The 24,198-nt window shown below is 49.9% G+C and overlaps 1 protein-coding gene across 9 annotated transcripts; it reads right to left on the bottom strand.

Moving 5' to 3' along the window:
• Positions 1-3,082: 3,082 nt before the first annotated feature.
• MAPK13 (mitogen-activated protein kinase 13) lies at positions 3,083-13,978 on the bottom strand. Of its 9 annotated transcripts, XM_064476437.1 has the most exons (13): positions 10,955-10,974; positions 10,005-10,134; positions 8,873-8,918; positions 8,736-8,794; positions 5,974-6,082; positions 5,764-5,793; positions 5,329-5,376; positions 5,089-5,203; positions 4,881-4,952; positions 4,191-4,306; positions 3,922-4,000; positions 3,665-3,841; positions 3,083-3,397 (listed from the first exon to the last, which is right to left on the bottom strand). In XM_064476437.1, the coding sequence occupies exons 2-13, from the start codon at positions 10,010-10,012 to the stop codon at positions 3,315-3,317; spliced, it is 942 nt and encodes a 313-aa protein (XP_064332507.1). In that variant the 5' UTR covers positions 10,013-10,134; positions 10,955-10,974; the 3' UTR covers positions 3,083-3,314. The 9 variants fall into 9 exon arrangements, with proteins under 9 accessions (XP_064332507.1, XP_064332508.1, XP_031290697.1 ...); XM_064476438.1 differs by lacking the exons at positions 8,873-8,918; positions 10,955-10,974 and adding an exon at positions 13,080-13,978; XM_031434837.2 differs by lacking the exon at positions 8,873-8,918 and having other exon boundaries at positions 10,955-11,161.
• Positions 13,979-24,198: the final 10,220 nt, after the last annotated feature.

Raw genomic sequence — 24,198 nt, 5'->3', positions numbered from 1 at the left:
CAGTGTGAGGGCAGCTGCCCAGCTGAGCACATGGCCCCACAGGAGGAACCAGGTGAGAATCCTACCAGGCACCACTCTTACCTTAAATCACAGGGTGGTTTAGGGATAATAAGGACAGAGGACTGAGCTCACTGTAGAATAAAGGGAGGGGAGCACCCAGCATTGGTTCTTAGAGAATTGTTTCAGCTGAATTTAAGGACAGAAAAGCCAAGTGTGGGGAGAAGAGGCACAGAGGGATTCCTCCCTCCCCAGCTCTGGCTGTAGCATGGCTCAGGGACACCCACACCGTCCTGGAGAACAAAAGCTATTTCAATGCTCCAGGTGAAAGTTGAGCCAAGCCCTCTTTTAACGGAGCCTCTAGCCTCTCAGGCTCTGATAGCCATGCCTCTCTTTTGTGGGCATTTCCTCCATCTCTACCCTCCTGTGTGCTGCCCCTCACTGGGAGCAGCGCTGCCCCCATTTCATACCAGTCTAGCCCTGCCCCAGGTGAGCTCAGAGAGACCGGCTAGAAGTGTGGGAAGGCAACCCTTGAATCCAAGTTTGGGTTGAGAGCCTTCGGCACAGAGGCTGCTCTGGTTCCAATCCTGACTTCACCACTTTGTAACTGTTGGTGTCTGCCATGTCTCTGTGGGGCCTCAAGCTTTTTCTTTTTCTTCTTTTTTTTAAATAGGCATTATTTTTTAGAGCAGGTGTATAGAAAAGTTGTGCCAAAAGTACAGAAGTTTCCATATACTCTCTCCCTCCCAACCTCCACCTCATGGTTCCCCTAATATTAAATATTAACACCTTGCATTAATATGGCACATTTGTTAAAATCGATGAACCAATATTGGCACATTATTATTCAAGAAAGTCCATGGTTTACTTGAGGGTTCACTCTTTGTGTTGTAAGTTCCACTAGTTTTGACAAATGCATAATGTCATGTATCCACCACTACATCATTCAGAATAGTTTCACTGGCCTAAAAATGCTCTGACAGCCTCAGTTTTAACGTCTCTAAAATGAGAGTGTGAAGCTCATCTGAAGCCCCTCAGTCTCCCATTGTAGGTTTCTAATTTAGGCCTCTTGACAAATTAAGTGGTACTGAAGTCCACTAAATGTTTCTCTAAATGTGGTTTGATATTAGAGTCACTGGGCTTGTGTTGCGGTGAGGAGGGAGGTCCTCATTCAAACATTCTAGGGTCTCAACCCCAGACCTGCTAAATCAGAATCTCAGGGGTGGGGCCAGGAATCTGCATTTTAACCAGAGCCTGGTGCACAGGGAAGATTGAGACCCACCATGTGCTCAGGGCAGGGACAACCAGGCCAGGCTCCTGACTGCTTGTGCACAAGAATTTGTTCTACCAAAGTTTTCAAACCTAAACCAAAGGATCCAATCCATTGTCAGGTTAAACCTCAGGAGAGATGTACAATTCCCAAAAGGGAAAGGAGCAGAACCGTTTTCCTGGAAAAAGCCTATTTCTGCCTTCTGCAGCTCCCAGTTAACAAGCCTGCTGTTGTTTCATATCTTGATTGCTGATCACTCACCCAAAATAACCTGCATGCAGTGTCTCACCAGCTGCAGCTCTCTCTGCAACTCCCTTAATTTAGCAGTCAAACCCATTTGGCTCCACAACAAAGAGGCCCTGGGAAAAGGCCCCTCCCTCATGGCCATCTGTAGTGGGTTGAATAGTGTGCCCTTAACATATACGTCCACCCAGAACCCCAGAATGTGACTTTACCTGAAAATAAGGTACTTGCAGATGTAATTAGTAAGAACTGAGATTATACTGGATTAGGGTGGACCTAAATTCAGTGACTAATGTTCTTATAAGACAGAGATACACACAGAAAAGGCTGGCCATGTGAAGACAGAGGCAGAGGTTGGGGTGAAGCAACCATAAACCAAAAAACACCAAAGATTGCAGGAGCCACCAGAAGCTAAAAAGAAGTCAGGTGGCAGAAGACCTAAACAGACATTTCGCCAGTGAAGACATACAGATGGCCAAAAGGCACATGAAAAGATGCTCAATATCATTAATTATCAGAGAAATGCAAATCAAAAATACAATGAGGTATCACCTCAAACCTGTCAGAATGGCCATCATTTAAAAATCCACAAATGATAAATACAGGAGAGGGTGTGAAGAAAAGGGAACCCTCCTACACTGTTGGTGGGAATGAAATTTGGTACAGCCACTATGGAAAACAGTATGAAGATTCCTTTAAAAACTAAAAATAGACTTTCCATATGGTCCAGCAATTCCACTCCTGGGTATGTATCTGGAGGAAACTCTTAATTTGAAAAGATACATGCACCCCAGTATTCATAGCAGCACTATGTACAATAGCTAAGACATGGAAGCAACTTAAATGTCCATCTACAGATGGCTGGATAAAGAAGTTGTGGTATATTTATACAATGGAATACTACTCAGCCATAAAAAAGAATTAAATAATGCCATTTGCAGGAACATGGATAAACCTAGAGATTATTATACTAAGTGAAGTCAGACAGAGAAAGACAAATACCATATATCACTTATATGTGGAATCTAAAAACATGACACAAATGAACTCATTTAGAAAATAGAAACAGATTCACAGACATAAAAAACAAACTTATGGTCACCAAAGGGGAAAGGGTAGGGGAGAGATAAATTAGGAGTTTGGGATTAGCACAAACTACTATATACAAAACAGATGAACAACTAGGTCCTACCGTATAGCGCAGTGAACTATATTCAATAGCTTATAATAACCTGTAGTAGAAACCTATAAAACTGAATCACTGTGCTGTACACCAGAAACTAGCACTACATTGTAAATCAACTATACTTCAATTAAAAAAAGAGAGACCAGGAGGGATTCTTCCCTAGAATCTTAAGAGGGAACATGGCCCTGCCAACACTTTTATTTCAGACTTCCAGCATCCAGAACGGAAGGAATAAATTTCTGTTATTTTAAGCCACCCAGTTTGTGGTGATTTGTTACAGCAGCCCTAGCAAATGAATACACCATCATTGCCGGAGACCCCTATCCCGCTTTAGCCCACTCCTCAGCCCCACTACCAGCATGAAGGAAAGGACCCCACACACGTGCTTTTCTCCAGATGGGTGCTTTAATGTGGCTGGTTATGATTAGAGCTATTTTCTCCCAATCAACAACTCTGAATTCTGCCTGTTTCCTGCACAAGGACAAGGGCCTTCTGTCCTCTGCTTGGAAGGCTACAATCCAAAACGGGTTGAAACTTTAGTAGCAACAAATAAATACTGGTCCCAGAGGCAGTGCCTGGCAGGTAGTGCCATGTGGTCATTGCTGGGCTCAGCGAGGGTCACTGTAGCTTCATGCCACTCCGGCGCCGAGAGTCCTTCCGGGCGATGGGGCTGAAGTTCACAACCTCCTTGTAGATGTGCTCTAAGAAAGGCAGGGTGGCTCAAGGTGGGTAGGAACTGGTGAGGGCAAGAGAGAGACCTCCCACCTCAAACATAGTGTGGAACAGGAAGTCAGCTCAGCTCAGGAAGAAAAAAGTACACACAAGAGACAGTATCGGCTCAGAGAAGGAGGCGATAGTTTCCAGGAGAGCAGTGGGGCCGGCTGAGGCCAGGCAGGAAAAGGAAGGAGGCAGAGGAGAGGGAGGCTGCAGACAGAGAGAGGAAGGAGCCTGAGACCCCCAGCTCTTACGCTTCCATTCATCAACTGTGAGTTTCTCATGTTCTAAGGAATCATCAAGTGGCTGCTGAGCCTCTGTCTCCTCCTCAGGGTCCCGGAAGGGTTCAAAGAAGGGGTGGGTGAGGGCCTGCGAGGCCGTCAGGCGCTTGTCCACATCCAGCTCCAGCATTTTCTCCAGCAGATCTACAGCTGCAGTAACAGCGTGTAAGCCTCACATTGGAAATGGGAGAGCCTACCCGCTGGGACAGACTGCAGGCCCCAAGACTCACCCTGGGGGCTGGCACGTGGGAAGAGCTGAGAGAAATCCTTCTTGGGGCTCTGTGGCAGGGACTGGATATAGGATTTGGCCTGGAAGACGGAAAAGCATTGAATAATCCCCAGTTGTCAGCCCCTCAGGCCATGGGGTATAAAGCAGGGATTCCCCCAGAGCGGGGCAGATGGCTCAGGTCAGAATCCAAAGTGAGATGAAGGCAAGAGCCCTTGCCAGGGCAGAGGGGAGGTGCAGGTGGACCCACCGCCCCAAAGGTCTACAGCCCACCTGACCCTGATCAGCCTGGGCCCAGCTGCCACTCACTGCTTTGTCATTCAGCTTCTGCACAAACTCAGCACCCGGCACCCCGGTCACTTTTAGGATCTGGGTCAGCTGGTCCAGGTCTTGACATCAGGTTAAGGCTCAGCCTTACTCCTTGGGGGCAGGTCTGAAGGTGCCCTTCCTGCTGCCCCTCAATCAGGCCCACCCAGCACCGTGGACCATCCAGGCTGCAGACACTCACCTCCCCCTTCTTTCAGGAGGGGAGGTTCATCCTTCAGGACTCAGATCTCTGGAAGGCTTCCCACCTGCCAAGCTGGGTTAAGGGTCCCTCCCCACAAATGCTCCTGGACGTGCTGCCTTCCCAGCCTCATCTCACTCAGTCACTTCCATCCATTTCTTCACATCTTGCCCCTCACATTCTGAGTTTGGCAGGGCAGACCCCACATCTTCTCAATCCCTGTGCAGCACACACAGGTGCTCAATGCCTATATGTGGTGCTAAAACTTCAAGTATTTTCTACATAGTGGTGGAATGACAGGTGACTTGTTTTCATGATTTTGCTTCTCTGCATTTTAAAATTGTTCCACAGAGAGCAAGTATCACTTTCACATTAAGGGAAAAAGAGATTTAAATAATAAAGTGTCTGTTGAAGGAATGAATCCCTGGATGGAGTATGGCTTTTGTAGCAAAGGATACAATCTTTCCCCTTGAACAGAGTTTTCCCTGTCAGCATCTCTGCCATGATACAGCCCACAGACCAGATGTCCACTGCAGAGGGAGGGGGAAGAAGTGTCATCTGGACCAGCTGACCAGGACCCAGCAGTCAGTCAACCCAGAATCACCAAGACGGCCTTGCGGAAGCTGTCAAAGAAGACCCCCCTCCCCCGGGCAGCTGACCACTGACCAGTCTGGTTGTAGCGCATCCAGCTGAGGATCACCTCAGGGGCCCGGTACCAGCGGGTCACCACGTAGCCAGTCATCTCCGCGTCTGCATGCCGCGCCAGCCCAAAATCCAAGATCTACGACTCGGGGGACATAGGGAGAAGGAGCTTGCTGAGGAGAGGAGGCTCCCGGAGAAGCTTCTGGGGCTCCCACAGAGAGGGGCCCACCCCATGCCCAGGCTAACCTGCCTGGGCCCGCTCACCTTCAGCTCACAGTCCTCATTCACAGCGAGGTTGCCTGGCTTCAGGTCCTAAATGAGAGGAGAGAGCGAGCACTGGGCAGAGGCAGAGATGGGAGCTGTCCCAATCGGCTGCCACCCAGTGTGGGACCTCAGCTGGCCCCTTTCCCTCTTTCTAGGTGTCAGTCTCCTGTGCAGAATGACGGTTGGACTAGGTGTCCTTCAGGGCCCATCCATGTTGCTGACTCTTGGAGCCTGAAATACCCAGCTCAGGGCTTTGTTTGCAACATTTTCCCAGAAAGTTCCCCAGAACACTGCAATTCTTCTGAGTAGACCTTCCTAAGCCAAGGTGGAGCCTGGAAAATCCACATTCCCTCCATTTCTCCCTGCCCCTGTGATGTGGAGAACCCTTCTAGGGGTGGGTGGGGCCTCTGAGGATGTAGCAGAGAAAGCACTCACCCTGTGGATGACCCCAGCTGAGTGGATGTACTGTGTTGGGGAGAGAGAGAGAAGGGTGAGTCCAGGTGAGCACCAGGTGTTGCAGGCTGACCCAGAGAGCTTCTCTGCCCTGTCACAGTGTGCTCTCCAGCCTTCAAGGCCTGGCCTCCCCAGACCCCAGATCTCAACACCAAGCCCCCATTCTCTGCCATCTTCCAGGGTCCCACCCACCTTAAGACCCTTGAGCATCTGATACACCAGGTACTGAATCTTGTCCTCACTAAACTCCATCCCCATGATCTTCTGCAGGTCCGTCTGCATGAAGGGCATCACCAGGTAGCTGCAAGACACAAGGGCTTCTTGAACAGTCCCAGCCCTACCCAGCCCCAGGTCGGAGCTCAGAGGAGGGGTGAGGGCCTTAGAGATGACCTCTATATATGAGAAGAACCAGCCCCACCACCAGCAGCCAGACTCCCATGCAGCGGGCCTCCTGGCTCCTGGCTCTCAGCCTGGCCCCAGAAGCCTCCCAGTTGGCAGAGCTTAGAGTATTTCAGCTGGAGCATGCTCAGGAAGACCAAATGGAGCAGTGTTCATCTCTTCAAAGGTGCCCTCTCCTTGCCCTCCTCCAAGCCCCACGGAAAGCCATGCTGTGAGTTAGAAACATCTGCCAGTATTTCTGCTTCTATACAAATATTTTCTCTCCCAGAGGGTCATGCCCCACTGAGATGGCTCCTCGACCATCTAAAAATGTCTTCCTCCACCCCTCGACCCCCCCGCCCCGCCACGAAAAAGGTCTTCCTTCCAAGAAGGAAACAATAAAACAGTTTCCAGGAGGGTGCAAGAAGGAAGGAGATAGCTGAACCACTGCACCCTCTTAATAGGATTGCAAAACAGATCAAGGTCAGCAAAATGTAACTGTTACTCAAAGCAGTAACAGCAAAGTCCAGAACAAAAAAGATAATGATTTTTAAAGGAATTTAAAAAAAAAAAAAGGATATGGAGACCATCTCTATGAGCCTGTCACTTTTGAAGTCTTCTTCCACCTGACCTCACCCTGTCCCCGATGGACCCTGTTCAGTCCCCTCTCCACCTCTGAGTTTCACCTTTACATGGACCCTGATTCTTTCCTCAGTTGACAAACTTGCTGAAGTCTCATGGCGCTATAACTACCTTCCTTTGACTTTGTTTCTTCAAGTAATCACTCCTTCTCCCTTTCCCTCCCTGATCAAACTCCTAGAAAGAATGCTCCTCACCTGTGACCCCACTGCCTTAACTTCCAGTCCCAGTCCTGACAATTGGTGTCTGCTCCTGCCCCACCGCCAGCGCTGCTCAACTAAGGTCACACACATGCACACACATGGCTCTCTTTCTACTGAACCTTTTGCAAAGTCTGACAGTCCCTCAAGATTCTCTGCTCTGCCACTTCTACCACTGATCAGGCCCTCTCACCTCTCCACCTGTTCGTCCTCTTGTATTTTCTCTTAAATATTGTTGTCTTACAACAGTATAGCATCATGTTCTATACTAACCTGTTCCTGGGCTTCGGCTATCATCCGTGGGTGATTATTCCAGCCCAGACCCACATCCCTAGCCCAGACCTTCCTTAGCTCCAGATTTATTTGCAATTGCTGATTAAACACTTGAATGTTCATAAGCTCTTCAAAAATGAAGTGTCCAAAATGGAGTTCATTATCTTTCTCTCAGGATCTGTTTGCCCTCCACCTAGTATTCCAAGCAGGAACCTGGCATCCCCTGTTCTAAGTCACCCCTCCCAGCCACTGCATCCCAAGGGATACAACATTCTGACAGTCCTGCCTCTCAATGGGTCTCAAGTCTGCTCTTGGTGTCCCATCACCTCTGCTTTATTTAGATCAAGGTTTGGGTCTCAAACACTACTCTCCATGTTCCCCACCTCCCAGAGTTGCTCCCCACCCCTTTCTCACTGCTGCCAGAGTGCATCCCCAAAATCTAATCTGACTACATCAGCTCCCTGCTCAAAACCTCTGTGGACTTAAGGCTGCCTGTAGGACCAAGTCCGGACTCAGCCTGACCAAACCAGCTGCTGGCCTCCACTAGCCACACTGAACTTCTCAGGATTGCCCAAATGGTCCAGTCTCTTTCATGCATCATGGTCTTTGTCCATGCAGTTCCTTCCACAGAATGCCGTTAGCCCCTTCTACCTCAGGCAAATGTCTACTCATCCATCAGGACTGAGTTCTGAGTTGCCTCCTCTCTGAAGTCCACTGAGGCAGCTTGCAATTCACAGCTCTCCACCCAGACCCAAAGCACTGACCACCAGTGTCGTTATTCACCACTGCCAGCCTCTAAAGGGCTGGTCCACTTTAAATTTCCAATGCTAAGCACAGCAGCTGGCATCATAGGAAAAATCTCCATTTAAAATCATTGCATTATATTGTGTGTGTGTGGGGGGGTGGGGGGTGCATCCTAACAAAGAGACCTGCAGCTGCATTTGAAATAGGATTGGAAAAAAAAAAAGCCACCTTCCCAAAGGTTCCTAAATTTTAGACCACGTACTGCACTAGCAAAGCCATGGAACTAAAATTTTCCTTTCTTTGTGGCTCTGTCAAATATCACATCAGCCAGAGGCAGCCAAGGCTTTCTGATCCTCACTTTATGCTAGGGAAAGCCCAAGGTCCAGACCCACACCTGCGCCCCCAGGGAATGGTGTGGTAAGTTGACGCAAACCCTGTGGGGACTGGCAATAATATCTGGGCAATAAAGCTGGGTAAAGCAAAGCAGATGACAGACAGCTCCGTATCAGGCAAGCACCCCACAAGCCCCTCCCACTTCTTCCTCCCTCCATTTCTCTCCACCCTTGGCTTAAAGAATCTCTCCACAGCCCAAAGGCACAGGGACTCCTGGGGCAGGAAGCACCTTTACCCAGAAAAGAGAATCTGGACCCTCTCCTTACTTGCTCCCCAGTGGCAAGTAAGGCCTGCAAATGTCCTGGAACCCACGGCAGCCCGACTCACAAGTCATGGAAGTTGCGCAAGGAGGAGGCTGGGGTAAAGACATCCAGAAGCCCGATGACCTGGGGAGAGGTTGCCAGTGAGGGCTAGGCAGCTGCTGCTGCCCTCTGCTCCCCTCCTCTGGGGCCACAGCCCTGCACCTGTCCTTTCCAAAACACCATCTCCAGCAGGAAGCAGGTTCCCAGCCTTGGAAGCAATAAAAGGGGCAGAGGTGGAAGAGGAATTCCCCAAATTGGGAGGGAGTTTGCAGGGCACAGTGATGGAGAGTCAGGCTGGGGAGAGAGGGAGGTGGACATTCCTGTGCTTACTACACCCAAGTCTGGTGGTCAGGACAAGCAGCACAAACCCACTCTCAACTCAGGCTGAGAACCACAAGTGAAGAAGGGAAACAAGGAGGGGCTTTCCAGTCAGCAGGCTGCCTGCTCTGGACCTTGGGTATCCCACCATATCCAACCATGCCTGACAAAGGGCTGGTTTGGAGCTGGGGGCAAAATTGCCCCTGGCTGGAGGACATGGAGAGGGGTTTGCTGAAGAGCAATGGGACTTAAAATGTACACAATATTTTGAAATCATTATTTTGAATGTTTGCCTTCCAATCTAGGTATCCTGGAACAAAGCCTGGGTGCCAGGCCCAGCACTGGGTCTCTAGTTTTCCTGGCTGTTTCAATCAGATGGGACAGTCTAGAGGTTAGGCACTGAGGCTTGCTGCCATCTCTGCCACTGACTAACCATATAACCTGTGAGTCTTTTTGTGCCTCAGTTTCCCTATTGAAGTAATAGTACTTATCTTATGTGATATTGTGAGGATTAAACAAGTTCGTTTATGCAAAGTTCTTAGAATTGTGCCTGGCACAAAGTAAGTGCTCAATAAGTATCACTGTATTATTATTGTTGTTAACATTAACAGGGCCACATGTGAAAACAATATTAACTAGGATTCCAGCTCTTAGATCTAGAACAACTACAAAGTTCTTCTGTATCCATTTCCTCATAACAGTGAGACGGTAAGTTTGCACCTCACAAAGCTTGTTCTGCTCTCTTGCCAAAAATTCCCTTTGCACCCTTTCAGGTCCTGGCACCTGATTGTAATAATTAGGTGAGGAACAAGGGCCAGAGGAACAGGGAGGAGACTCCCCTTCTGCTGGCCCTGTCAGGAGCTCCCTGTACCCTTTCAGGCCATTTCTCACACATACGGAGGGGCCTGGTCAGGACCCTTTCTGGGGCCACCCTCGGCTCCCTGCCTCCCCAGAGCAGCTCCCAGGCCCAGCCTACATTCTCATGCTGCATGTGTTTCAGCAGCAGCAGCTCTCGATAGGCACGCTTGGCAAAGATCTCAGACTGGAAGGGCCGGCTCAGCTTCTTGATGGCCACCTTCTCCCCTGACCGCTTGTCGATGGCAGAGCTGTAGGGGCATAGGCAGGTCAGCAGGCAGCGGCTTCCTCCCTGGCAGCCCAGACTCCAGATCCTGGGTGGTATCTCCCAGGCCATCTGGGGAGTCACGGCCACCCTTACCCCAATCCCTCTTGGCCAGTCGGCTAGGCTAGGAAGAACTGATGCCCACCACCTGAAAAGTGAGGGAGAAGCTGAAAGCACAGTGGGGGGAGGAGGTGGCAGAACCTGAGAGACGTGCAGTGCACCAGGATCAGACACAGGTTAATGCCAACAGGATCCAGAGTCCAGAGGGAGTCTCACTCTATGCAACTTGGTGAATCACTTCTCCCTGTTTGGGCCTCAGTGTACCCATTTGTAACAAAAGGGATTCACCCGCATGAACTCTGGGGTCCCTTGTAAGATTCAAGTCCTGGAGAACCAGATCCAGTCCTAATTCAACCCACAGAGATCCTACCAAGCCGGTGAGAAAAGTGAGATCGCGCCTGGAGCGGCCCTGGGCCAGCCTGCACAGTCTGAGGCTTCTCGCTCCTACTCTACTTCGATGCCCAGCTTGCCGCCTCCTCCCAGCTCCAGGGCTCATCCCGGAAAAGCCTCGCGAAGTTCTTCCAAGCCCGCAGGGCTCTGGGCCTTAGGGTCCTCGATCAACGTGGGAGGCGCACGGCCCCGAGCGCCCAGTAGGAGAGGGGACACCGGAGGCGGGTCTGGGAAGGGGGCATTAATCGGGCCCCAGATCTCCGGGAGGCTCCACCGGCGTCCCGCCAGTGGTCCGACCCGACGCCCCGGGCGTCCCCCCGCCATCCCCAGCGGGCGCGCAGGCCCGGGGGTCTCACCACACGGCGCCGTAGGCCCCACTGCCTACGTGGGTCAGGGACACGTAGGTCTTGGGCAGCTCCCAGGCGGTCTTGTTGACGTCCTGCTTGTAGAAACCCCTTTTCCGGGTGAGGCTCATCCCGGGCACCCAACCTTGGCGGCCCCAGCACAGTGGCCGCGTTCGAGGCCCGCCGCACTCCCAGCACCCGACCCCCGCCCGCGGTCCCCGCAGAGCCCGCCCCGCGCCGCGCTCCTCCCCCGCGCGAGGGCGGGGCCCCCGGCCGGCAGCGCGTCCCACCTGCCGGCTCGCCCAGGTGCGCCGCGTGGCCACGCCCAGGCCTGCCCAAAGGCCCGCGCTGGGGAGCCCCAGATTTCCGCCAGCCCTGGAGTGTGGGGCCCGGCCACAGACCAGCCAGCAGCGGCAGGTGCGCTGCCCTGCAGGAAGGGGTGCTTCCCTCCCAGTGCTAGAGTGGGGCTGGGGGCTGATAGACCCGAGGGGCTCCCGCTGAAGGCGGAGGACTAGAAGACAGGGCCTCCTAGCTCCCTCCTGAGAGGGACTCAGTAGGAAGAGCTCCTGGAGATTTTGAAGACAATTCTGGGAAAACAAAACAAAACCCCACAACCTTTGGATTATGGAAAACTTCAAACATGTACAAAAGGAGACAAAACAGCCCAGCGCTTCTCAATTTGGATGTGCATACGAATCCCCTGGGGATTTTATTTTATTAAATGCAGATTCTGATTCAGTAGGTCTGGGGTGGAGCCAAGATTCTGCATTTATAGCCATCTCCCAGGTCCAGAGGATCACACTTTTATAGGGAGGTTCTAATGACCCTGCATGGCTCCAATCCCACAGCTTCAACAACAGTATCAACTCTTGGTCAATTTTGTTTCATCTACATCCTTCTTCTCCCATTATTTTAAAGCAAAGCCAGGTATCAAATCATTTCATCCATAAATATTTTTGTATCTCTAAAAGATAAGCATTATTTTAAAAACATAACCACAATATCATTAAACCTAAAATTAATAACAGTAATTATGTAATAGCAACTATCCAGTCTAGGTTCAGATTTCCAATTTTGAACATAGTGCTTGCTGCTGGCTTCCTAATGCCTCATGAGGGCAATGACAAGCCAAAGCCTTCTGCCACCTGTTTCTGGTGACTTGTGCAATCTGAAGAAGATTCTGTGCTAAAATTGAGTCACAGATTCCCCCCCAGGAACAGGGTTGGGGGCAGAGAAGGGCCGCAGGAGGTCCAGATGCCTGGCCTGGTTTTCTGAGCCCTAGCTGGCCTGGGAATGGGTTTATGAAAGGAGTGGGGACTACTTGCTTCACTTTGTCAGCAGGAGAGGGTGTCTTCAATAAGGAAAGGAACTTGCCTGTGGCCTACAGAAAGCTGGGGGCCCTCACTAGGGAGTGTCTGGAACCCGAATCCTGTGCCACAGCCCCTCCCATGCTGTGCTGCAGCATCAGGCACAGACTAGAAGATCACTGGGGGATGGGGGTCCAGGGACCCCACAGAAATGCCCAACAGGCATTGTAGGCAGGGAATCTGTCATATTCATATCTGGCAGGCAGTAGGATATCAAAAACTGCATGGAGAATGAATAGAAGAGTCTGCCCATTAGAAGTGAAAAATTCTTATTCAATGAGCACTTGTGTTTGCCATGTGCCGGTCATTATTCCCAGTGTTTTACATGTACTACTCCCCTAATCCTAGTAAGAGGTAGTAAGAGGCCTCTGAGTCAGTAGTAGTATTATCCTCATTTTAGAGATGAGGAACCTGAGGTACAGAGACGTTAAGTAACTTGCTGAAGGTCACACTGCTGGTTAGGGGCAGAGCTGGGTTGAAGAAGCTAGTACAGCCTGGTTCTAGAGTCCGCTCCCTCTGCTCTGAGGCTATGCAGCGTCTCAGGGTTGAGAGACATTGCTCCTCAAAGGAAGTAGCCTCCGTTTCATCTGCCTCACCCATCGTGAGGACATGACTACTGATCAAACCATGTCTCCCTCAGTACATCCTGCCCTGGGGATCTGACATATTCTCCACCCTCTCCCCGTCCCACCCCCTACTCCAGCCCTGAGACACTGTGGGAGGAAAAGGGAAAGGACTACAAGCCTGGGAGGGTTGCAGGAGTTTTCGACCTTTAGGGTTGAAGGTGCCAGTGGAAGGCACTTGGATTCTGAAGTTGGGGTGGGATCCTGGAAGCCAGAGTCTAGGGCTGGGCACAGGCAAGAGAGTGGTGTCCAGGAGAGTCAGATTTCCTTCAGGGTTGAAGATCCAGTTCTCCAGGGTAGGGTCGGGACTTGAGCCTTTGTGTTGTGTCTCAAAAACCTGAGTGTGGCAGAGGTGAGCCCAGAAAGGTGAGAAATACCAGGGAAATGCTCATTGCCCAAGTGGGTGCAATCCTGCGAGGGCATGAGCTGGCCACTCAGGCTGTGGCTCTGGATGCCTCTTAAGCAACGGTCAGGAAGTGACTCAGGCCTCAGACTCTGCTGACATTGACCCCCTCCTCAGGCCTCAGCTGGACTGGTATTTACTCAGCAGCCAGGCAGCTTTGGAGAGATGTGCCATGGACGATCCTTTCTAGGGAGTCATTAATGGGAGAGAAAGAGGAAGGGGTCACTGAGGACATCCTGGGTGCTCCCCTCCCACAGCCCCAGGGTTCTCTTCTCTGAGCTCCAGGGCCCCTGAGCTCTTCTCCTGCCAGACACTGGCGTAATATTGTGGTGTTGGTTTCTGCCCTATTAACATCGAGTCAGGGGGTTAAACCAACTTTGGAAGGAGACCTGAATTTCCATCCTGCCTCTGCAGTACCAGTGTATGACCCAGGGCAAAGTTCCTTGCCCTCTCTGAGTTTCAGTGTCCTCCTTGTAAAATGGAAATGACATTAAAGCATGACGAGTATATTTGAAGAGTCTTGGGAATGTATCGTTCCAAGTGCAGTATAACAACAACACAAAGGTAGGGACTGTCAATGCCTCCAGCCAAAGATCCTCAGAAACACACCTGTGGGGAAACGAACTGGGTTTGTCACTCGTTGCACGGAGAAGAACATGCACACAGGAATCAGGGCACGTCTCGGTAAGAGGGTGTTGGAACGCACATATTATTAGATTTGGGCTTATGTTAGGTGACTTCGTGGAGGATATAAGGAAGCTGGACTTTGTTCTGGATTAGGTGCCATCAGGAAGTAGAGGTGATTCTCTGATTAGGTATCTTAATATATCTTACCTGGAAGGAGGGCCAACTAGAATGAGGAGAGAACCATAATTGGTAAAGTAGCAGCCTTCACTCAGAGTAGCTGCATGGGGGTGTTTGGTCATGTTTGTGGTCTGGACAATACTCATATTTTCTCTGTGCTCAGATGTGATTACAGAGTGTCTTGTTTTTGTCTTGATCTGTTGTGGTCACAGATGGTTTGTCTGCATTTAGCAGGAGCACGTAACATGAGCTGGGCCGGGCCAGCTCCGAGCAACAACAAGGTCCAGCTGATGGGACTGGGCAGTTCCTGGGTGTCAGGATACCACTGTTATCCTAGCACAGATGGAGACGCTGAGGCCCAGAGGCAATGACTAATTTGCCCAAAGTCATACATGACCAAGAAGGTGGTGGACACAGTCTTCAAACCTGGTGTCCTGCTCTAGAGTCTGCCTGTTTAACCACCAGCCAGGCTGTCTGGGGCCCAGCAAGTGCCTGAGAAGTGGCTGTTCTTATAAGGTTGTCTTCCGAGTGAGGCTGTGAGCCTCTAGAGGGCAGGGACATGGTTCTGAGGATGGCTAACTAGCTTCTTAGAAACTGAGGCAAAAGCCCTACATGATGATGAGGCTGGCTGCCCATAATCCTGGCCACTGAGGTGCCATCTGGCCTCAGAAATCTGGCAGTTCCTCAAACACCACAGCCCTCTCTGTGCCAAACAGCCGGGCCAGCAACTCAAACTCGCATCTTCACTGGCTGTGAGACCTCTACAAAAGGAGAAATTATGACCTGCCTGGGGTCTCCTAGGGATGAAACAGCAAGGGAGCCCAAGAGCTCTGGCCCCAACTCTTGAGAGGTTCTCATGCTCCTTAGGGGTTTTCAAGACTCCACAAAACAATCAAAATTGTAAGGAGATGGAGAGATGCAGAGTGAGGGCATGTGGGGGCTGCTCTGTGGCTTGTTAGCCTCAGACAAGTTAGTTAGCCTCTCTAAGCCTCAATTTCCCCATCTGTAAAATGAGAGTAAGTAACAGTACCCACCTCATGGGGCCGTCATGAGGACTAAAAGAGATGACAGGAGAAGTGTCTGAGATTCAGGGCCTGGCACATAGTAGGTGCTCACCCAAGCTCCTTCCTCAGTGCTGTCCAGCTTTGCCCCCCAGGCCCGGGTATCCTGGCTGCTCTGCCCTCAGCCCCAGCCTTTTTGCTGTTCAGTCCCTGCCACAGCAGGAGCCCCTTAGTTGACTCCAACTCACATCAAACTCCTTTATCAAGTTTTTGCCAAATTCCCAGCCCAAGCATTCATCCACCCATTTATTCAACATTTACTGTGTGCCAGGGACTGATCTAGGTGCTGAAGATGTAGCAGAAATGCAACAGATAAAAATCGCTGCTGTGTGGAGCTGACATTCTAGTGGAGGAGGCAGATGAAAGACCAGTGAACAAACATAGTATTGGGTTGAACCCTCTGAAATTGCTGACATTTGACAATTTTATATGATTCAACCAAAGGTAATGTCAGGTAGTGTTAAGTGCTATGGAGAAAATACTGCTGAGTAAGGATATAAAGAAGGACTGTGAGTATGGTTTTAGGTGGGGGTGGCGTAGCAGGGAGGCAGGGAAGGTCTGTCTGAGGAGGCGACATTGGAGCATCTGAATTCAGGGCAAGGGAACTCTGGGGGATGAGCAGGTGTCTGCCTTCCAAACTTGTCCACTCTGTTCCCACATCTGACCTGCCTTCCAGTCTCATTCCTCCCATGCCACCCCCTCCCCCCAACTCCAACAGTCTCTGCTAAGTCCTCCAGCTCAGAACACCTGGGGCGGCTTACTGGGTCCATTTTTCCCCAGAACACCTTCCCCTTCCAGGGGACTCAGGGCCTGAACAGAACATCCATCCCAAGAGCAGAGTTATCAGGCGCCCTTCACCCTTCAGCTGTTCCCTCAGCCTCCCCGCCCTTTGCCTTGACCTGGTCCTCCCTGCCTGCCCTCAGAGTTAGCACCCCCTGGTGGAGGATAGGGGTAGGGACAGCTCTGCTAGAGCAGTACCTCCCAGCCAGCCTTCTTGGGACTCAGAATGTAGACCCCTCTTCCTCACATCCTACACCACCCCATCCTTCACACCCCCGCTACTCCTCCTCAAGACCCACCTCCTTCAACCGGCCTGCAGGACAGGCCCTCTATCCTTGACCCAACCCTGTGAAGATGTGGCCAGGGATCCGTCTGGTGGAATATTCCAGCGATGTTGAGGCCTCTGCCCCCCTTTGATCTCTGCACTGTCCTTTGTAGCAATCAGCACGCTTTTAACTAGTCTGCGTTGCCCTCTGTGAGATGCCCATCTCCACCAATGAAGAAACCAGCTCCGTGAGGGCAAGGATAGTACCTTGGTCACTGCTGAGCCCCCGGCACTATTCTGGCTCACACTGGGTGCTCAGCAAATATTTAGTGTGACCAAAGATTTTTGTGTCTCTTGTGGGTACAAGGGACAGTGCGGGGATGTGGTTTGAAGACACAAATGGTGGAAGTACAGGAACATCAATGGGGGAATATGCTTGGAACCAGCCTCCTGGGAGGTGTCTGGGTTGTGTGGTCTTTGTCAGGTGGGCACCATCTGGCCTGGAGGTGTGGCTTCCACTTTCTCTCCCTGTTCCCTGAGGCAAGGCCCATGGGTATATGCTGTGTGTGCAAGTCTGGACCTGTGTGTGGTGGTAAAAGGCTCTTGGTTAAGAACCAGGGTGCACAACCAGAATTTGGGGAACTTTTTTCTCGCCAAGAGGTTGCACCAAACTTCATTACAAACAGGCCCCTCCCTGTCTACGGCCCTCACTGCTCCCACTGAGGTTCTGGATAAGCCAGACGCGCCACGCTTTGGAACTGCCCTTTCTTCCTGGTCTTTAAAGTTCAGCTCCAAACTCACCTCTTCAAGGAGGTGTTCCTGAGTGAACTGCAGACCTGCTCCCCTCAGGAACCCTGTACATACCCTCCCGACCCCAAGATCTTGGCTGCCTGCAGCCATACACCCCCAGGCTTTGTGACATCCACGTTCTTGGATGGACTAGTACTTTGGTGAGCCAGAGGAGAGTAGCCGAGGACTGCGGGGCAGAACTGGGTTTGACTCTCACGCCAACACTTAGAGCTGTGTGACCTTGCACAGGTGAGTGCATGTCTCTGAGCTTCCTCATCAGTACAATAGGACAGCAACACCCACCTGGCAATGAGACTGTGGAAGCAAGGTTGCAGGCCTTGTGCATGGTGCTCCTTCCTGCCCTTCAGGACTGCCACACATCACCTCCTCTGAGAGTCCTCCCTGACCCATCACAAGCCCGGGCCCACCAGACTTTCCCGGCCTCACTTTCCTTCAAGCCATTGTGTATCTTATATATACACTTAACAAATGTCAGCTCTACAAAGGTAGGCATTTTGTCTATTTTGTTCATTGCTGAATCCCAAGTTCCTAGAGCACTGCCTGGCATCCAGTGACTGATCGAATGGCAGGTACGTAGTAGGGGCTTTATAAACAGGAGCTACTATTATTACCGTACGTCTCTGTCTTGTTTGTTTGCAACTGATAGTTTGGTGGAAGTCACCTTCATGCCTGGGGCAGTGCTGGCTCAAATGACCTGCCAAACCTCGGTAATAGGGTCACTGTGCTGCCTGGGCTCCTGAGTGACCTGCCCCAGGCAGAGGCAGCTCTGTACCTGGAGGACACCTCAACAACCAGCAGTTCCAGGCCAGAGGCCACTGGGTCAGCCTTCTATGTACACAGCCAACACCAAGACACATGGATCAACCCCAGGAGTCCCATGACCTTTGTCAGGTCAAAGAAATCCAGACAAGACTAGTGGGGCTACCTGCCATGGCAGAGGCGTGGGCTCTGAGTCCAGCTCTGCCTCAACTCCCTGGGTGACCTGAAGTCACATTGCCTCCCTGCGTACTTCAGTTTTCTATTTTACGTGTTTAACAACTATTGACAGAGCACTAGTTACTTGTCAAAAGTTGTTCTAAGAGCTTATGTACATGTAACTCATTTAATCCTCTCAAGAACCCTTTGAGATGGGCTAATAATATCCTTCATTTTACATAGGACAAACATAAGTCACAGAGAGGTGAAGTGACTTGCCCAAGGTCACACAGCTAGTAAATAAATAGCAGAGCCAGGATTCAAGCCCAGGAGTCTCGCTGCAGAGTCAGTGTTGGTAACCGCTATGCTCAGCTGCACTGAATGGTGCCTGTGAAGGGCCAGTCTTTGCCTCTTAGGAATCTGGGTTTACTTCAGATGGTGGGTCCATTATTTGGCACACACTCATTTTCTTAAAGGTTCCAGTTAGCTTCCCTAAACAAGAATCTCCCCTCCTGCTCTTCTCCAAATTGAGTAACTGATTTCCCCTTACTTCCAGAAGAAAACAGCCAGTAGTGTGCCAGAAAACAGGGCTGGGGGACAGAAGACCCGATGCGTAGTTTGTCGATCTCTGTGGCATAAATACCCCCACCGTGGCCAAGTTCATGCTACCAATCTGATGTCACGGAACACGGAGTTGAGAAGAGGTGCACAAAATCAGCTCCCAAGAGCCACCACGTGCAGGCTCCAGCACGCCTCTGGAGCCAAGGTGCGGCACAGGAAGAAGTAAGGGCTCCTTGGGTACAAGCCACCAGCTGGTCCCCTTCACCCTGCCTCACAGGCCCTGCCGCCTTCCCTAACGCCACCCTTCCGCCCTTCCTAACCTGCAGGGGGCTGGGATTTAGCCATGGTTCCCTGGAGAGGGCGCACCAGCGGGGCACTTTGAGAGCAGAACTGGACAGGTGTGATGGGCGAACCAGCAGTGATTAATCTTCCTGGTTAGCGCAGCCTTGCCTCCTTGTCTTTTCGCTCCCGGCTGCCTGGGGGGTAAAGTTTAAACTTCTCAGCCTGTTGGACAAGGCTTGCTTTTCTTGCTAATCAGATCCTCCACGGAGTCTATGCACAAATGACCTCCATTCTAACCATCTCGCAAACATGCCTTACTCACCCCTGTCACCACACCTTTGAGCTGTTGCCCATCTGGAATGCCATTCCTCTGCTTTGCCAAGGATGGGGAGGACTCTCATGCCTCAAGACCTGGCTCAGTAGCACTTCCTGGGATCGGCTTTGCCAGGCTGCTCCTCCCCAAGTGCCCTCTCCGTCCTTTGAGTCCTGCAGGATCATAGCTCAGCAGTTGATTTTCTAACAAAACTAAACTAACTGTAGGTTTCTTGAGGGATGAGTGCCTTCTTTCTCTCCGTCCTCCATACCTCAGCAACGTGTTGTAAAGCTGTAATCCATTCAACCAAATTTTGCTGAGCACCTATCAAGACACTGAAGATACAAGGACAGATGTCATGTCCCATACCCTATGTCCCCAGGAAGCTCATGCCCTAGCGAGGGAGGCAGAGCAAACAAAGAAATCACAACATACTGTCACCTGCGGCTAGGAGTGTAAGTTGGTACGAGCTTTTAGGAGAACTGTTCGGGAATTTGTTATCAAAACGGTGAAAATGTGCCCCTCATTTCTCCTGATAATTCCATAGCTGTATATTTAGTCTACATAAAACAGCCACAGGGGGACACACTGTCACCGTATTGTTTATCTTTTGTATCAATAAAGAGGCAGTTCCAACATCATGAGAAATAAGTAAAAGAAAAAAAATAATGCCTGAATTCCAGATTTGGGAAATTGGTGCATATTATTCCCATATGTGCTTTTTACTTGTGCTACATATGCATGTATCTGTAGAAATGTCAAACTAGGTAATTCTGCGGTTTCCTTTGTCACTCAAGATTGTTGATGAGATCTGCCTGCGTTGATTTAGTCTAGCACAGGTTCCTCCGTCTGAGCACCAGTGACATTCACGTTTGGGGCCTGATAATTCTTTGCTTTGTGGGGAGGGGGATGCTGGGCTGTCCAGTGCATCACAGCAGCGTCCCCGGCCTCCACCCACTAGGGGCCAGTTGCTCACCGCCCCCTCTCCAGGTGTGAGAACCAAGAATGTCTCCAGACCCTGCCAAATGTCCCTGGGACACAGACAAAATCTGGGGGGAGGCAAAGTCATTCTACTTTATTTGTTCTCCCTGCTATGTACTATTTCGTCATATGAATGCACTACAATTTATCTTCCTATTCTCCTAATAATGGACTTTGAGGTTTGTTCCAGTTTTTTTTTTCTTCTTCTGCTATTACAAATAATGCTGAGAGAAAAGTCCCGGTATTCATTTCCTTCAGCCCATCTAGGAAAATTTCTCTAGAATAATTACCTAGAAGGAGAATGCAAGGTCATAGGGGTATATAGCTTCCACCCTTACTAAATCCTGCCTAACTGCTTCCAGTAAAGAAAGCTTTATCATTTTTGTGTAGTCAAATTCATCAGCCTTTCCGTTACGGTTTCCAGGCTTTGCAACATGCTTCAAGTGCCCTTTTCCATTTAAACCGTTGATTTGTCTGGAAAGGACTTTGGCTACAAGTGAAAAACAGATGTCCAGTTGTTTCAACACCATTTATTGACACAGATGAGTGAATAATAAGCATCTGTTTTTATAAAAGTTATGCATTTTTACAGATTTAGGAAATTTTCTGGGAGTTAAACCAACCTGTCAAGAGCTATTATTTCCAGGTAGTGGGACAGTGGATGTTACCTAGCTACACTGAACATTTTTTTCAACAATAAACACATTTTATTTGTATCATGAAAGAAGAGTAATATGTAGTTAGAAAAAGTAATGTAGTAATTGCTTTGACCCCAGTAATCTTGGTGCAAGTTACAGAAATACCCGGAGTGGGCACCTGACTCCAGCTGAGGCTGGGGAGAGGCTGGGTGGGGTGGGGGTGTATCCTAACTAGGGATCAGGATGAGGCTTGTTGGGGGCAGAACAGCCTCCTGTTGGGGACACTCCCCACCACAAGCACTTTGTCAGCAGCCATTATCAAATAGTCACTGCCTGTCACCCGGCAGAGCTGTGGGTGTGACCCTTCCGTCTAGGGCTCAGACCATCAGCTGTGTCATGCCTGAGCAGTGATGGGGCAGGAACAAGCCTTTGTGTAGTGGCAGCAGACGATGATTTCACACCTTACAATCAGAAACAGACGGCTAGTCGGCAGCCCTGCAAGTGGAGCCAGCTGATCAGGTCAAGGTAACACCTGGGAGGACACACAGGCCTAGGACTCCCACAAAAAATCCCACTCCCTCTCTGCCAGGCACCAGGGAGGTGAATCATGGGTGCATGTGAAATGGCCACCAGCACCGTTTGCTGAGGTTCTGCCCTACAGTGCCAGGGAAACAGCAGTCACCATTTACAACTGTCTCCCCCTATTAGAACATCAACTCCAAGAGGGCAGGGATCTTTTATGTTTTTTTCCCATGTTCCTGGTGTCTGACACATAGAAGTTACCCAATAGCTATATGTGGAACAGCTGAATGAGGCTGCAAGCTACCCTAGTGATTTCCAATTCACCTTTGTTTTCCCTGGTAGTTCCACTTTAAAATGGCAGATGGATGGGGGAACAGTAGGAACTATCTGGATCATGGCCATCAGCCACCATTGATAATCTTTTGACCCTTGTTTCAATTCATTAAATTGCTGTGCATCCAACTTGAATCACACAGCAAGATGGAGCCAAGAGATTCAACCTCTTAACACTTGTCTCTTCTTAAACTGGGAGCTTTCACACAACACCTTATTCTATAGGGTGGATAACCTGTACATATTTGGTTACTTTCTTTCTTTAGATGGTCTTTGCTTCTAAAGATTGTCGACTGTAAAAACAGGAAGCAGAGGACAAGATGATCTGCCAGTGATTAAAAGATGATAGTCACTCACTGACTCAGTCAATAAAGGTTGGATGCACGTGTGCCAGGTAGGTACCATGCTAGGTGATGGGGACAGGATAGTGCACAAGACAGTCTGTGCCTTCAAGGACGTACAGCCCTGAGCTAACACTTATCGAGCACTTACTGTATGCCACAGGCTTTACGTACGTTGACTCATTTAATTCTCACAACGACCCTGTGAGGTAAGTTCAGAGAGATAATTTGCCCAAGATTGTATCACTGGGAGATAGGCTAGGATTTGACTCAGATTGGTTCCTGAGCCTGCATTCTTAGCCTTCATGTTTTTTTCTCTTGAGCAGGTGATAACAAACACCAGGCAATGACAAAGCAATGTGATAGGTGCCGCCTCTGGTCAACGCCAGCGGGTGAAAGCAGCACACAGGAGGCGCACCTAAAGCAAGCTTGGGGATGCTCGGGGAGGGTTTACAGAGTGACACTGGAACTTAGCCCAGAGGAGTGGGGGAGGAGAGGCAGGGCATCCTAGGCAGAGGGAATGTCACGCACAAAGACCAGGAGAGTGAGAAAGCAAGAGCACGGGGAGACACGGTGCATTTAGAGCCGAGCCATGGAGAGGGAGAGGAAGGGACGTGAAACTGCGGAGGGAAGCACTGAAGGGAGAAAAGGTGGCTGCCGCAGCCCCTCATCAGCCTGCTTCTCTCCAGAGGCCTGGAGGTGCATTTCTACCCCACATGATAAGGAAGCGGGGGGTGGGGGGATGCTGGGACCTGGGCAAGAGGCCCAGCGTGCGCTGAGCGAGACAAGGCACTAAGTGCCCAGTGGAGGCTGATTTGGACTTTGGTGCCCTTTTGACCCCTCTTCCTTGGCCAGCAGCAGCCAGCAAGTCCTTAGGGAAATGATGCAAAATAAATTGTTCAGCGTTTTTAAAAAAAGAGATCTATCAGAAATTACACAAAAAGTCAGAGCCTCCTATAATCTATCACTACCCAGAGATGGTTGCTAAGAGTTGGCCACCTTATTCAATCAAGTCCTTGTTGACACATACATGGGCTACTTCCAATGTTTTGCTATTACAAAGAATGATACTGAATAGTCTTACTTTTTCGTTGTGTACTTGTGAGGCCTCTAAGTTCTGAGAAGTATAGATGCTAAGTTCAAAGAGTATGTATATTAAAACATACCTGAACTATAAGTTAAAAGGTCTTCATTATTTGCATGTTCATTAGCCAAGTCCTGTCGCCATGAGACTGCATTGAGAAGTGAAAGTCATCACGTGGAAACCTTCATTAATGGACAGACTACTTATAAAAGTAGACCCTCCTTGCTTCGTAAGTATCTGAACCCAGAGTGTCTGTCCTACCCATTCTAGGCTTCTGTTAGTCTCTAATTGATTATATTGTAAACATATGACAAATGACACATATATAATGCAGATTAATTGCAAATCTTGCAAGACAGTGGATCTCAAACTTGACAAATAATGCTATAAAAAACTGCTCAAATCTCAAGCAAACACACTGAAAAATGTGGACCTGGCAGACTCAGACGTTAACAATAAAGGGAGATGTGATAAGGTGGTCACCTAGAGATACTTATAAAAAAGAACAATGTGAATATCAAAAGGCTGAGGTCCATAAAGAAACTGAGGAAGATCTCAAATATTTCTGCAAAAATTCCCTCTAGATTATACTGCAAAAATCAAACAGTAAGGATACCATAGGATACTAAACATGGTTTCACTCAAAAGGCAAACGTGATTTTTTCTTTGTTCATTATAAGAATATATTGAAATTATGAATAAGCTTTTATAATTTCATTCAGTTTTCATGATTAAAGTCCCCATCAGACTTCCTCTCTCCCCAAATCCCCAACACACCCAATCAAATTCTGGTCCCCATTTTAAGTGGATTCACTTCAGGTGAGCTTTTCCTGGTGTCAACTCTCTCCTTGAGCTGAGCAGGCCCTCTGCTCTCTGAAGCCAGGTGGAAGGTTGCATCATGGCGCTGACTCCGTATGTGGAGGCAAACTATCTCCTACAATTGTCTGATCCCGACAGGGGCTGGTGTACACACATGACTGGCTCCCTTTTCGCTCATCCCCTTAAGAAGTCACCGAGGACAGGATGAAGAGCCTGTGCCTGGTTTGCCCCTATCCCTGCCATCACTCCCAGCTGCCAGCCGGAGACCAGACAACACAGGATGAAAACCCCCGCCGCACACTCCCTATACCCACAGGCGGGGGGCCTCACCACCCCCAGACACCTGTCAGCATG

The sequence above is a fragment of the Camelus dromedarius genome, chromosome 19 (assembly GCF_036321535.1).
Source record: "Camelus dromedarius isolate mCamDro1 chromosome 19, mCamDro1.pat, whole genome shotgun sequence".
Lineage (NCBI taxonomy): Eukaryota > Metazoa > Chordata > Mammalia > Artiodactyla > Camelidae > Camelus > Camelus dromedarius.
Note: the sequence above shows the minus strand (reverse complement) of the source record. Positions and strands in the feature narration are given on the sequence as shown.

Bases quoted from the DNA above. Each gene is read 5' to 3' on its own strand.
- MAPK13 (XM_031434837.2), bottom strand. From the start codon at position 11,073: ATGAGCCTCACCCGGAAAAGGGGTTTCTACAAGCAGGACGTCAACAAG. The intron at 4,307-4,880 runs GTATCCTTTGCT...CCTGATGTCAAG, and splicing joins TCTGTTCAAGGGGAAAGATT to ACCTGGACCAGCTGACCCAG. The intron at 3,398-3,664 runs GTAAGAGCTGGG...TGCCTTTCTTAG, and splicing joins CACAGTTGATGAATGGAAGC to AGCACATCTACAAGGAGGTT.